This window comes from Coregonus clupeaformis, chromosome 30 (assembly GCF_020615455.1).
Source record: "Coregonus clupeaformis isolate EN_2021a chromosome 30, ASM2061545v1, whole genome shotgun sequence".
Classification (NCBI taxonomy): Eukaryota; Metazoa; Chordata; class Actinopteri; order Salmoniformes; family Salmonidae; genus Coregonus; species Coregonus clupeaformis.
The window spans coordinates 11,800,062-11,815,483 of NC_059221.1; the positions used below are offsets into that span (position 1 = coordinate 11,800,062).

General features: G+C 44.6%; 1 protein-coding gene across 2 annotated transcripts in view; it reads left to right on the forward strand.

The window, feature by feature from the left end:
• The window catches only part of LOC121545898 (disco-interacting protein 2 homolog B-A), an 83,489-nt gene that overhangs the window by 41,627 nt on the left and 26,440 nt on the right, over positions 1-15,422 (forward strand). The window contains exons 3-7 of one of the 2 annotated variants that reach the window (XM_041856807.2): positions 7,245-7,424; positions 9,432-9,557; positions 9,893-10,108; positions 10,684-10,830; positions 15,307-15,318. In XM_041856807.2, the coding sequence (XP_041712741.1) occupies positions 7,245-7,424; positions 9,432-9,557; positions 9,893-10,108; positions 10,684-10,830; positions 15,307-15,318 (681 nt within the window). The remainder of the gene's footprint in view (positions 1-7,244; positions 7,425-9,431; positions 9,558-9,892; positions 10,109-10,683; positions 10,831-15,306; positions 15,319-15,422) is intronic. The other variant, XM_041856808.2, reaches the window with a different exon arrangement.

A 15,422-nucleotide genomic window follows, 5' to 3' on the forward strand; every position in this document is an offset into this window, starting at 1 on the left:
CCTGTATCGCAAGAATCAAGGTTTTGTTATTTTTCGTTTTTATGAGCGTTTATGTCCGCTTGTTCTCATGTTGTATTTTTGGTGTCGTCTCCTTCACTCCTCTGTGCTGTGTACACCTTTCCATTTATACCAGAGATCTGTATATAATGACGAGATGCACGTCTCTGCCCTAACAATGGGAGTCGTTGTCCCATAGAAATGCATTGGCCTTAATTTGGACAGATTTTAGCGCTTCGCCTCTTCCTCTGGTTTACACACACACCAAGCCCCTCCCCTGCCTCTCACGCCAACAAAGTTGAGATATCAGACCTTTCTCTCTGACAAGCGGTTTCAACCCCCTATTTGTATTTGAGGTTTGGTCCGACAGAATCGGTCATATGGACACCAAAACACATTGAGACATTATTTTACTGTAATAGAGGAGACGTTAACTTGTGTTTCAACTACTTAAATTGGGCGCAGAGCAGATGCTACTAAAGCGAGAGTATCATTGAACATTGATTCTGGAAAATGTATGCTCAGTTTGTCAGTTTAGCCAAAGACTGATATACTAGCTGTCTACTCTATAAGGAATTGAAATAAGGAATTGGCAAACTGAGAAATAAGGTAGGCCACTTGATTTCAACATCTGAACAAAGTGGACAGGCTAACATGCTTTTCAAACAGTTGGAGACAGACAGAAGGGTGTGTTCATAACAATTCAACTGTTCAACCTTGTTAGCTAGCAAATAGATCCAAGTTAGCTAAACTTGAAATATAAAGATTAGCTGGCTAATCACTAGCACATGGGCTTAATATTGTTAATATTGTAATATTCTATAGCCTAATGCCTGCTACAAGAAGTTAGTCATTACTAGTGAATGTACATTATGCTTGGTTCTAGTTAAATTTGTAACAAAAAAGGGCATTTTCATAGACTTGAAAGCCAGATCAATGATTATTGCAAAAAAAAGCAGGTTAAACTATTTTGATAAAATAATTACATTATTAGTGGGTCTTATGGTTGTGCCTAGGTATAACTTCACACGCCCTGAATTCATTAGATTATTGCTGACTGTTTGAAATGCAGTGTATTATTTAAAGAAAACATTTAAAAAATAGATATACACTAAGTAGCAGTTTGCTGCCACCCATCATGAAAACAGAGCAGGCTAACGCTAGCAGTGCTAGCCCACCAGTGTTTTTTTCCATGGCTGTGCACAAATGCGTCAGGTGTGAGACGTTTCCACACAATCACAAGATGAACATAAGGTGGAACTGGAAAATGGACTGGAATTTGTCTGCCCTAAATGCATCACCATCAAGCAGCTTAGGGAAGAGATCCTCCGGCTGTTAGCTCTTCTGCGAGAAAAGGATAACCTTCCTTCTAAGTACACCGACCTTGCTGTAACCCAGGCAAACCACATCTCAGTTTTAAATGCCCCCTATAGCAAAGCTGTCAATGAGTCGGGCAGCGTTGATCTGTCCCAATCCAACGGACACATGTTAAGCTCCGCAGCCCATGGGAGACTGGACACTCGCAAGGCGTAGGAGATCGGGGAGGCAGTCTGGCCACCCTTTATCTATCCGAGAAGGTCCGATAAAGCTATCAAACAGCTTTGTCCCACTTGAGATGGACCTACCAACCCCCGGGAGTCAGCACGGATCCTGGGTGCATACCAACAGCCTGCGGCCGCCCAGTGGCACCCTCCCCCACGGCCACCGCAGTTCAGCAGGTTGCTTCCCCATCGGATTCCATCACGTCCACAATCATTGTGGGCAGCTCGATGATGAGAGATTTTGGCCTGCCTACGATCTGTGGACCGATCAAGGTCCACTGTCACGCTGGAGCCCGTGTCCATGACATCAACTCCCTCCTGCCCACGGTTCTGGCCAACTACTCCAACATTGACACCATCGTCACTCACGTAGGTTTTAACGACCTTCGTTTTAGGCGATCTGAGGGAGGACTACAAAAAAAATTTAAACACCCTTGCTAGCACAGGTAAGATAATAATTATCTCTGGCCCCCTCCTGTGCTACCGAAGGAGTTCGGAAAGTTTCAGCCGACTCTTTGCCCTGAACGAGTACCTGAAGAAACTTTGCAACGACAGGAATGTCTCTTTTTGTGACAACTTTGATTTGCTGTGGTGGGAGCAACCAGCACTTTTTAAAAGAGACGGAATTCATCCTAACCACAGCGTTTCCAGGATTATTTCCTGCAACATTGCAAACTGTTTTAGAGATAGATGGACATGTCTGGTAGTGCTCCAGTTCTCCCTGTCAGAATAAGCAACAGAGGACTTGGAAATCAACTCCTGTAGAAATGGCACTATGGTTATTGTGAGTAACCTAATTTATGTTCCTTTAACTCTGCCTTCTAGTGAGTTTATACAAACTTTTATACGTCAGAAAATGTGGTTGTAACGTTAATAATTTGGTTGTTACTCCATTTGTAACCTCGAGGTAGATGCCCCAGGGGCAGAATGGCCCACACTCATTGAACATGGCACTTTTAAATGTTAGAGCAATCACAAGTAAAACCTTTCTCATGAAAAACTCATTACTGAGTGCAAAGTTGATTGCATGGCCCCGTGTAGCTCAGTTGGTAGAGCATGGCGCTTGCAACAGCAGGGTTGTGGGTTCGTTTCCCACGAGGGGCCAGTATGAAAATGTTTGCACTCACTAACAGTAAGTCGCTCTGGATAAGAGCGTCTGCTAAATGACTAAAATGTCAAATGTAAATGTTTCTCACTGAAACATGGCTGTCTTCAGACTGTAGTGCTGCTCTTATTGCAGTCTCCCCCCTGGACTACAGCTTTTCATACTATATCATGAAAGGGGAAAAGGGTGGGGGGACAGCCTCTATTTTTACTAATGCTGTGTGACAATTAGAAATGCCAGACGGGCTAATTTTTCTAACTTGATCACTGTTAATCAGAATAATTCACGAGTGCTCTTCTCGACCATTGATGGCCTGATTAATCCTACCCCCGCAAACCTATGTGAACCTTTCTCCACATCTAAATGTGATGAGTTTGTGGCATATTTCAGAGATAAGATAACCAACATTATGCTGGGTATCAGTCAAGCAAGACCTGATGAGAAGTTTGATGATACCACGCAAAGGCACTATGGACTTATTTTCCCTGGTTGATACAGACATGCTCAGGAAAGTGATATCACAATTTAAGCCTTCTACCTGCCTTCTTGATCCTATCCCCACCACCTTCTTCAAAACAGTTTTTAATTGCATATCTGAAGAAGAGCAAGCTATTGTTAATCACTCCCTGTTCACAGGCACTTTCCCCACCGCACTAAACACTGCTATGGTGAAACCACTTCTGAAGAAAAGTAATCTAGATTATTTAACTCTTAGCAATCTTCAGCCAACCTTCCATTCTTAAGCAAAATTCTGGGGAAATTGGTGTTCAAACAGCTAAATGGTTTTTTGAAGTGCCAACTGTGTTTAGGAAAAATTCCAATCTGGTTTTCGTGCCCACCACAACACAGACAGCCTTAGTTAAAGTGGTAAATGATCTTAGAGCGAACACAGATGCCAAACAGCTCTCTGTCCTTGTACTCTTAGATTTAAATGCTGCATTCGACATTGTTGACCATGATGTCCTTCTGGACAGACTGGAGAGGTAGGTTGGCCTCTCCGGTCCAGTTCTAAATTTGTTTAGGACCTATTTAACCGGTCGAGAGTTTTTTGTCATCCTTGGTGAACATAACTCAGAGAAAATACATATCATATGTGGCGTTCCACATGGTTCAATTTTGGGTCTGCAACTGTTCAGTTTATACACTACCAGTCAAAAGTTTGGACACACCTACTCATTCAAGGGTTTTTCTTTATTTTTACTATTTTCTACATTGTAGAATAATAGTGAAGACATCAAAACTATGAAATAACACATATGGAATCATGTAGTAAGCAAAAAAGTATTAAACAAATCAAAATATATTTTATATTCGAGATTCTTCAAATAGCCACCCTTTGCCTTCATGACAGCTTTGCACACTCTTTGCTTTTCCTTAAGATGCTTTTTAGTTGTTTAGTTTGTCATTATTTTGTTTTTTTATCTTATGTTTGTTGTGTAGTAAATATTTCAGCTTTTATTTTCATTGTTTTTATTAGTTTTTTCCTGTAAAGCACAGTCTGAAATGTGCTGTATAAATAAAGCTTGATTTGATTTGATGACCGAAAGTATGTGGACACATGCTCTACCAACTGAGCTACAGGAGGCCTGCATCTTCTGTATACCCCCCATACCTTGTCACAACACAACTGATTGGCTCAAACGCATTAAGAAGGACATTCCACAAATTAACTTTTAACAAGGCACACCTGTTCATTGAAATGCGTTCCAGGTGACTACCTCATGGAGCTGGTTGAGAGAATGCCAAGAGTGTGCAAAGCTGTCATCAAGGAAAAGGGTGGCTTTTTGAAGAATCTCATATAAAATATATTTTGATTTGTTTAACACTACATGGTTATTACTACATGATTCCATATGTGTTATTTCATAGTTTTGATGTCTTCACTATTATTCTACAATGTAGAAAATAGTAAAAATAAAGAAAAACCATGGAATGAGTAGGTGTGTCCAAACTTTTGACTGGTACTGTATATGTTACCCCTTGGCAGCATTATCAGAAAGCACAGCATAATGCTTCCTCTCCTGAGTGGCGCAGTGGTCTAAGGCACTGCATCGCAGTGCTAACTGTGCCACTAGAGATCCTGGTTCGAATCCAGGCTCTGTCGCAGCCGGCCGCGACCGGGAGACTCATGGGCGGCGCACAATTGGCCCAGCGTCGTCCAGGGTAGGGGAGGGAATGGCCGGCAGGGATGTAGCTCAGTTGATAGAGCATGGCGTTTGCAACGCCAGGGTTGTGGGTTCGATTCCCACGGGGGGCCAGTATAAAAAAAAAAGATGTATTCACTAACTGTAAGTCGCTCTGGATAAGAGCGTCTGCTAAATGACTAAAATGTAAAATGTACACAGACGACACACAATTTACATTTGTGTCACCAGAGGATTTTAGCTCCACGTATAAATTATTAGACAATATTAGTGATTTCAATACTTGGATGGCTCACAGCTTCCTCCTGCTAAATCAAGACAAGGCCGAGGTACTTATTGTTGGAGCCAAAGCACAGAGAGAGAATCTTGCTGCACATTTTAATTCACGGGCAATAGAGCTAAAACACCAGGTAAAAAAACCTAGGTGTTATTTTAGACTGAACTAAATTTTGAATCACACATTAGGAATGTGACATAGCTTTTTACCACCTGAGGAACATTGCTAAGGTGTGTCCGTTTTCTCTCTCAGGCTCATACAGAGAGACTCATCCATGCTTTTATTACAAGCAGGCTTGACTACTGTAATTCTCTCCTGTCTGGTCTACCCAAGAAAGCAATTGGTCAACTGTAAAACATACAGAATTCTGCAGCGTGGTTACTGACCAAGACCAGACGGAGAGCACACATTACACCGGTTTTAAGGTCTCTGCACTGGCTGCCTGTGAGTCCATGATTGTGCACCCCATTACATGTCAGACATACTTTTAAGTTAAGTACCCAGTAGGTTCCTCAGATCCTCTGGCACTGGCCTTTTAACTTTCCCAAAGCCTAGAACTAAGAGGCACGGAGAGGCAGCCTTTAGTTATTATGCCCCCAGCCTCTGGAATAGCCTGCCAGATAACCTGAGGGGGGCTGAAACTGTTGACATATTTAAGAGATCTTAAAACACATCTTTTTAGCTTTGCTTTTCCTTAAGATGCTTTTTAGTTGTTCAGTTTGTCATTATTTTGTTTTTTATCTTATATTTGTTGTGTAGTAAATATTTCAGCTTTTATTTTCATTGTTTTTATTAGTTTTGTTTTCCTGTAAAGCACATTGCGTTGCATTCCATGTCTGAAATGTGCTGTATAAATAAAGCTTGATTTGATTTGATGAATGAAAGTATGTGGACACCTGCTCATCGAACATCTCTTTCCAAAATCATGGGCATTAGTATGGAGTTGGTACCCCCTTTGCTGCTATAACAGCCCCCACTCTTCTGGGAAGGCTTTCCACTAGATGTTGGAACATTGCTTATGCCATTCAGCAATAAGAGCATTAGTGAGGTCGGGCACTGATGTTGGGCGATTAGGCCTGGCTCGCAGTCGGCGTTCCAATTCATCTCAAAGATGTTAGATTGGGTTGAGGTCAGGGCTCTGTGCAGGCCAGTCAAGTTCTTCCACAACGATCTTGAAAAACAATTTCTGTATGGACCTCGCTTTGTGCACGGGGGCATTGTCATGCTGAAACAGGAAAGGGCCTTACCTAAACTGTTGCGACATAATTGGAAGCACAGAATCATCTAGAATGTCATTCTATGCTGTAGCGTTAAGATTTATCTTCAATGGAACTAAGGGGCCTAGCCCGTACCATGAAAAACAGCCCTAGAGCATTATTCCTCCTCCACCAAACTTTCCAGTTGGCAGTATGCATTTGGGCAGGTAGCGTTCTCCTGGCATCCGCCAAACCCAGATTTGTCCGTCTGACTGCCAGATGGTGAAGCGTGAGTCATCACTCCAGACGACGCTTGGCATTGCGCATGGTGATCTTAGGCTTGTGTGAGGCTGCTTGGCCATGGAAACCCATTTCATGAAGGTCCCGACGAACAGTTCTTGTGCTGACGTTGCTTCCAGAGTCAGTGTGGAACTCGGTAGGGAGTGTTGCAACCGAGGACAGACGATTTTTATGCACTACGCGCTTCAGCACTTGGCGGTCCCTTTCTGTGAGCTTGTGTGGCCTACCACTTCGCGGCTGAGGCGTTGTTGCTCCTAGACGTTTTCACTTCACAGTAACAGCACTTACAGTTGACCGGCGCAGCTCTAACAGGGCAGAAATGTGACGAACTGACTTGTTGGAAAGGTGGCATCCTGTGACGGTGCCACGTTGAAAGTCACTGAGCTCTTCAGTAAGGCCATTATACTGGCAATGATTGTCTATGGAGATTGCATGGCGGTGTGCTCAATTTTATACACCTGTCAGCAACGGGTGTGCCTGAAATAGCAGAATCCACTAATTTGAAGGGGTTTCCAGATACTTTTGTATATATAGTGTATATCGTGAATCGTCCATAAGTTTGAAAAAATGGAGATATGATTTTTAGGCCATATCGCACAGCCCTAGTTTGTGTGTACTATGTGTTTGTATGTGTGTGTGTTAAAGCCAGGTGCTGAGTATCTCCTCGTTCCTCTCTCTGTCCAGGTGTGGATCTGCCTCTCCCAGACGTCCAGCAGCAGTCGTCCTCCGGACCTACCAGTGGTGAGCCCAGCCCTGCCAGCCCTGACCGTAGCCCTGCCAGTCCTGAGGCCCCTGGCCCCTCGTCTTCCTCCGGGGGCCGCAGAAACCGCAGCGGGGGAGCCAGGGACGACCGCTACAGATCAGGTACAGACACACACATACTGTACATTTATACATGTCACACACACACACATTCAGATTCCGAAAACATGGTCCTCAATGAGGCAATTTATTTAGCAGCAAACACAATACATTCAGAGGAAATCACAGATTTAGAAGCAACAACATAGCAAAGAAAACAACGGAAGTAGACTAAGTACAGTGGGGAAGAAAAGTATTTAGTCAGCCACCAATTGTGCAAGTTCTCCCACTTAGAAAGATGAGAGAGGCCTGTAATTTTCATCATAGGTACACGTCAACTATGACAGACAAAATGAGATTTTTTTTCTCCAGACAATCACATTGTAGGATTTTTTATGAATTTATTTGCAAATTATGGTGGAAAATAAGTATTTGGTCAATAACAAAAGTTTCTCAATACTTTGTTATATACCCTTTGTTGGCAATGACACAGGTCAAACGTTTTCTGTAAGTCTTCACAAGGTTTTCACACACTGTTGCTGGTATTTTGGCCCATTCCTCCATGCAGATCTCCTCTAGAGCAGTGATGTTTTGGGGCTGTCGCTGGGCAACACGGACTTTCAACTCCCTCCAAATATTTTCTATGGGGTTGAGATCTGGAGACTGGCTAGGCCACTCCAGGACCTTGAAATGCTTCTTACGAAGCCACTCCTTCGTTGCCCAGGCGGTGTGTTTGGGATCATTGTCATGCTGAAAGACCCAGCCACGTTTCATCTTCAATGCCCTTGCTGATGGAAGGAGGTTTTCACTCAAAATCTCACGATACATGGCCCCATTCATTCTTTCCTTTACACGGATCAGTCGTCCTGGTCCCTTTGCAGAAAAACAGCCCCAAAGCATGATGTTTCCACCCCCATGCTTCACAGTAGGTATGGTGTTCTTTGGATGCAACTCAGCATTCTTTGTCCTCCAAACACGACGAGTTGAGTTTTTACCAAAAAGTTATATTTTGGTTTCATCTGACCATATGACATTCTCCCAATCCTCTTCTGGATCATCCAAATGCACTCTAGCAAACTTCAGACGGGCCTGGACATGTACTGGCTTAAGCAGGGGGACACGTCTGGCACTGCAGGATTTGAGTCCCTGGCGGCGTAGTGTGTTACTGATGGTAGGGCTTTGTTACTTTGGTCCCAGCTCTCTGCAGGTCATTCACTAGGTCCCCCCGTGTGGTTCTGGGATTTTTGCTCACCGTTCTTGTGATCATTTTGACCCCACGGGGTGAGATCTTGCGTGGTGCCCCAGATCGAGGGAGATTATCAGTGGTCTTGTATGTCTTCCATTTCCTAATAATTGCTCCCACAGTTGATTTCTTCAAACCAAGCTGCTTACCTATTGCATATTCAGTCTTCCCAGCCTGGTGCAGGTCTACAATTTTGTTTCTGGTGTCCTTTGACAGCTCTTTGGTCTTGGCCATAGTGGAGTTTGGAGTGTGACTGTTTGAGGTTGTGGACAGGTGTCTTTTATACTGATAACAAGTTCAAACAGGTGCCATTAATACAGGTAACGAGTGGAGGACAGAGGAGCCTCTTAAAGAAGAAGTTACAGGTCTGTGAGAGCCAGAAATCTTGCTTGTTTTTAGGTGACCAAATACTTATTTTCCACCATAATTCTGCAAATAAATTCATTAAAAATCCTACAATGTGATTTTCTGGATTTTTTTGTCTCAATTTGTCTGTCATAGTTGACGTGTACCTATGATGAAAATTACAGGCCTCTCTCATCTTTTTAAGTGGGAGAACTTGCACAATTGGTGGCTGACTAAATACTTTTTTCCCCCACTGTAAGTGCAATTTCATAAAAATGACACAGACCTCTAACATGCATGGCACCACAGTAGGAGTGGGATGTGTGGGAGCTGCTGCCTTGCTTAGGGATAGTGGTTGGTTCGGATTGTGACCGAGGAGTCTAGTGGACAACAGTTGGTGCAGTGACTGACCTGGTTTTTCCATCCCTGTTTTTCAGTCTGTCCTCATCTTGTTCTCATTCTTCCTCTCCCTCTCTTGTCAGATATCCACACGGAGGCGGTACAGGCAGCGTTGGCCAAACACAAGGAGGAGAAGATGGCGCTGCCCATGCCCACCAAGCGCCGCTCAGCCTTCGTCCAGTCACCTGTAGACAACTGCACCCCTCCAGGTCAGTGCCATAGAGATCAAACTATGTTCTATGTTTGAGGGTTGGGGTCAATTCCATTTCAGTTCCACACAATTCAGGAAGTACACTGAAATTCCAATTCTCTTCAATGCTTTTCAATGAGGAGAATTTGGAATTGGAATTTGGTTTACTTTATGAATTGAAATGGAATTGACCCCAGCCCTGCCATGTTTAAGTAGTACACTGTAGTGGTCAATAACTAACCCTGGTCCTGGAGAGCTACAATACAGGGTGCGCACTGTGCAGGCTTTAGTTCCAGCCCGCTACAAAGCTCACCACACGTCATCTGCTAATACATCTCGTTCTGTCTCCGTCAGACACATCGTCAGCATCTGAGGACGAGGGTTCTCTGCGTCGCCAGGCGGCTCTGAGTGCAGCGCTGGCCCAGAGTCTCCAGAGCCCAGACTACTGGATCAACCGCTCAGTGCAGAGCTCCTCCACCTCCTCCTCCGCCTCCTCCACCCTGTCCCACGGGGAAAATAAGACTCAGCCGACCTCCGCGCTAGCCGACATACTGGCAAGCACACGCATAGGTAACACACACACTCTGTAAACACACACACACATAACCCACACATGGGTAACACACACTCTGTAAATACACACACATAACCCACACATAGGTAACACATACACTCTGTAAACACACACACAACCCACACATGGGTAACACACACTCTGTAAACACACACACATAACCCACACATGGGTAACACACACTCTGTAAATACACACACATAACCCACACATAGGTAACACACACACTCTGTAAATACACACACATAACCCACACATAGGTAACACACACACTCTGTAAACACACACACATAACCCACACATAGGTAACACACACTCTGTAAATACACACATAACCCACACATAGGTAACACACACACCCTGCAAACACGTAATCCATATTCCGCACACGCATTGGTACACCTGACTCACACACACACACACACGGGCGCGCGTGTACACACATAACAACCCTTCATACCCTCAGAGACACTCTTCCTAAATGAACACGTATTGTCTGTAGCTCCACAGCTTTAGGTAAGTTTACCTCAGAGTATTTAACCTCCTTGTCCCTGCTCCCCTTCTCCTCCAGAGAACAGTGTCCCCCCAGATGTGACCTCCTACACCCCTGAGAGGGGTTCAAGGGTGGACTCCAGGGTGGACCTGCCCCCCAATGCTATGCCCAGGGTGATGCCCCGAGGACAGAGCCGCACCAGCATGCTGGATACCACCGCTGACGGTATGCACACACACACTGTAGAGCAACAACCACACTCTGTGGAACACACTGTAGAGCAACAACCACACTCTGCAGAACACACTGTAGAGCAACAACCACACACTGTGGAACACACTGTAGAGCAACAACCACACACTGCGGAACACACTGTAGAGCAACAACCACACACTGTAGAGCAACAACCACACACTGCGGAACACACTGTAGAGCAACAACCACACACTGTGGAACACACTGTAGAGCAACAACCACACACTGCGGAACACACTGTAGAGCAACAACCACACACTGCAGAACACACTGTAGAGCAACAACCACACACTGCGGAACACACTGTAGAGCAACAACCACACACTGCGGAACACACTGTAGAGCAACAACCACACACTGCGGAACACACTGTAGAGCAACAACCACACACTGCAGAACACACTGTAGAGCAACAACCACACACTGCAGAACACACTGTAGAGCAACAACCACACACTGCGGAACACACTGTAGAGCAACAACCACACACTGCAGAACACACTGTAGAGCAACAACCACACACTGCAGAACACACTGTAGAGCAACAACCACACACTGCGGAACACACTGTAGAGCAACAACCACACACTGCAGAACACACTGTAGAGCAACAACCACACACTGCGGAACACACTGTAGAGCAACAACCACACTGCGGAACACACTGTAGAGCAACAACCACACACTGCAGAACACACTGTAGAGCAACAACCACACACTGTGGAACACACTGTAGAGCAACAACCACACACTGCGGAACACACTGTAGAGCAACAACCACACACTGCGGAACACACTGTAGAGCAACAACCACACACTGCAGAACACACTGTAGAGCAACAACCACACCGTGGAACACACTGTAGAGCAACAACCACACACTGCGGAACACACTGTAGAGTAACAACCACACACTGCGGAACACACTGTAGAGCAACAACCACACTGTGGAACACACTGTAGAGCAACAACCACACACTGCGGAACACACTGTAGAGTAACAACCACACACTGCAGAACACACTGTAGAGCAACAACCACACACTGCGGAACACACTGTAGAGCAACAACCACACAGTGCGGAACACACTGTAGAGCAACAACCACACACTGCAGAACACACTGTAGAGCAACAACCACACACTGCGGAACACACTGTAGAGCAACAACCACACACTGCAGAACACACTGTAGAGCAACAACCACACACTGCAGAACACACTGTAGAGCAACAACCACACACTGCAGAACACACTGTAGAGCAACAACCACACACTGCAGAACACACTGTAGAGCAACAACCACACACTGCGGAACACACTGTAGAGCAACAACCACACACTGTAGAGCAACAACCACACACTGCAGAACACACTGTAGAGCAACAACCACACACTGCAGAACACACTGTAGAGCAACAACCACACACTGCAGAACACACTGTAGAGCAACAACCACACACTGCAGAACACACTGTAGAGCAACAACCACACACTGCAGAACACACTGTAGAGCAACAACCACACACTGCGGAACACACTGTAGAGCAACAACCACACTGCGGAACACACTGTAGAGCAACAACCACACACTGCAGAACACACTGTAGAGCAACAACCACACACTGTGGAACACACTGTAGAGCAACAACCACACACTGCGGAACACACTGTAGAGCAACAACCACACACTGCGGAACACACTGTAGAGCAACAACCACACACTGCGGAACACACTGTAGAGCAACAACCACACCGTGGAACACACTGTAGAGCAACAACCACACACTGCGGAACACACTGTAGAGTAACAACCACACACTGCGGAACACACTGTAGAGCAACAACCACACTGTGGAACACACTGTAGAGCAACAACCACACACTGCGGAACACACTGTAGAGTAACAACCACACACTGCGGAACACACTGTAGAGCAACAACCACACACTGCGGAACACACTGTAGAGCAACAACCACACACTGCAGAACACACTGTAGAGCAACAACCACACACTGCAGAACACACTGTAGAGCAACAACCACACACTGCGGAACACACTGTAGAGCAACAACCACACACTGTAGAGCAACAACCACACACTGCAGAACACACTGTAGAGCAACAACCACACACTGCGGAACACACTGTAGAGTAACAACCACACACTGTAGAGCAACAACCACACACTGTAGAATAACAACCACACACTGCGGAACACACTGTAGAGCAACAATCACACACTGCAGAATGTACGAGCACACACACACGGCAGCAAACTGGTAACACGCATCAGAAAACCACCACACACACTGCGATCATTCACTGTTTTATCCATAATCTCTAGTCTGTAACATCCTGAATCTGGTGATGGTTTGGCTAACTAACAGTAATCAGGAATGTGGCTGGCAGTTCAGTGTGTTTACCCATTGCTTTGTGATGACTCATTGCTTGTAGTTGTGATCCTACCGTGTTTGACATTGCTATCGCTGCATCCCAAATGACACCCTATTTCCTACATAGTGTACTACTTTTAACCAGAGCCCCCTGGTCAAAGTAGTGCACTACATGTACAGTTGAAGTCGGAAGTTTACATACCTTAGCTAAATACATTCAAACTCAGTTTTTCACAATTCCTGATATTTAATCCTAGTAAAAATTCCCTGTCTTAGGTCAGTTAGGATCACCACTTTATTTTAAGAATGTGAAATGTCAGAATAATAGTAGAGAGAATTAATTATTTCAGCTTTTATTTCTTTCATCACATACCCAGTGTGTCAGAAGTTTACATACACTCAATTAGTATTTGGTAGCATTGCCTTTAAATTGTTTAACTTGGGTCAAACGTTTTGGGGATCCTTCCACAAGCTTCCCACAATAAGTTGGGTGAATTTTGGCCCATTCCTCCTGACAGAGCTGATGTAACTGAGTCAGGTTTGTAGGCCTCCTTGCTCGCACACGCTTTTTCAGTTCTGCCCACACATTTTCTATAGGATTGAGGTCAGGGCTTTGTGATGGCCACTCCAATACCTTGACTTTGTTGTCCTTAAGCCATTTTGCCACAACTTTGGAAGAATGCTTGGGGTCATTGTCCATTTGGAAGGCCTATTTGCGGCCAAGCTTTAACTTCCTGGCTGATGTCTTGAGATGTTGCTTCAATATATCCACATAATTTCCATCCTCATGATGCCATCTATTTTGTGAAGTGCATCAGTCCCTCCTGCAGTAAATACCCCCACAGCATGATGCTGCCACCCCTGTGCTTCACGGTTGGGATGGTGTTCTTCGGCTTGCAAGCCACACCCCTTTTCCTCCAAACATAACGATGGTCATTATGGCCAAACAGTTCTATTTTTGTTTAATCAGACCAGAGGACATTTCTCCAAAAAGTACGATCTTTGTCCCCATGTGCAGTTGCAAACCGTAGTCTGGCTTTTGTATGGCGGTTTTGGAGCAGTGGCTTCTTCCTTGCTGAGCGGCCTTTCAGGTTATGTCGATATAGGACTCGTTTTACTGTGGATATAGATACTTTTGTACCTGTTTCCTCCAGCATCTTCACAAGGTCCTTTGCTGTTGTTCTGGGATTGATTTGCACTTTTCGTACCAAAGTACGTTCATCTCTAGGATACAGAACGCGTCTCCTTCCTGAGCAGTATGACGACTGCGTGGTCCCATGGTGTTTATACTTGCGTACTATTGTTTGTACAGATGAACGTGGTACCTTCAGGCATTTGGAAATTGCTCCCAAGGATGAACCAGACTTGTGGAGGTCTACAATTTTTTTCGGAGGTCTTGGCTGATTTCTTTTGATTTTCCCATGATGTCAAGCAAAGAGTCACTGAGTTTGAAGGTAGGCCTTGAAATACATCCACAGGTGCACCTCCAATTGACTTCTAAAGCTATGACATCATTTTCTGGAATTTTCCAAGCTGTTTAAAGGCACAGTCAACTTAGTGTATTTAAACTTCTGACCCACTGGAATTGTGATACAGTGAATTTTAAGTGAAATAATCTGTCTGTAAAGAATTGTTGGAAAAATGACTTGTGTCATGCACAAAGTAGATGTCCTAACCGACTTGCCAAAACTATAGTTTGTTAACAAGACATTTGTGGAGTGGTTGAAAAACAAGTTTTAATGACTCCAACCTAAGTGTATGTAAACTTCCGACTTCAACTGTACATAGGGATTGGAACCCTACCTATGTGAATCCATCAGGATGATTTGGGTGCTCATGCGCATATAAACCTCCCTATTTCTTAATAGTCTATTTTTATTCAGACATAATGACACACTGAGAAGACATAATAACATTGAATGAATCTCACTCACTCTCATCCCCATTCCAGGCGTTGTGTTGGGAATTCTGCTAACATACTATATTTTGTTCTTTTTTGGGGTGGTCCCTTTTTCCGCCGTACGTGTCGTGTCGTTCATAAAAAAAAAGGAAAGAGGAAAGGTAATATGAATCAAAATGGGACGGGGCGATGGAGGGAACAATTCCAATCAGCTTGCTTTTTCACCTCGTCTGTCGCCTGTTCGTCCTGTCTGTCCATCTACTCC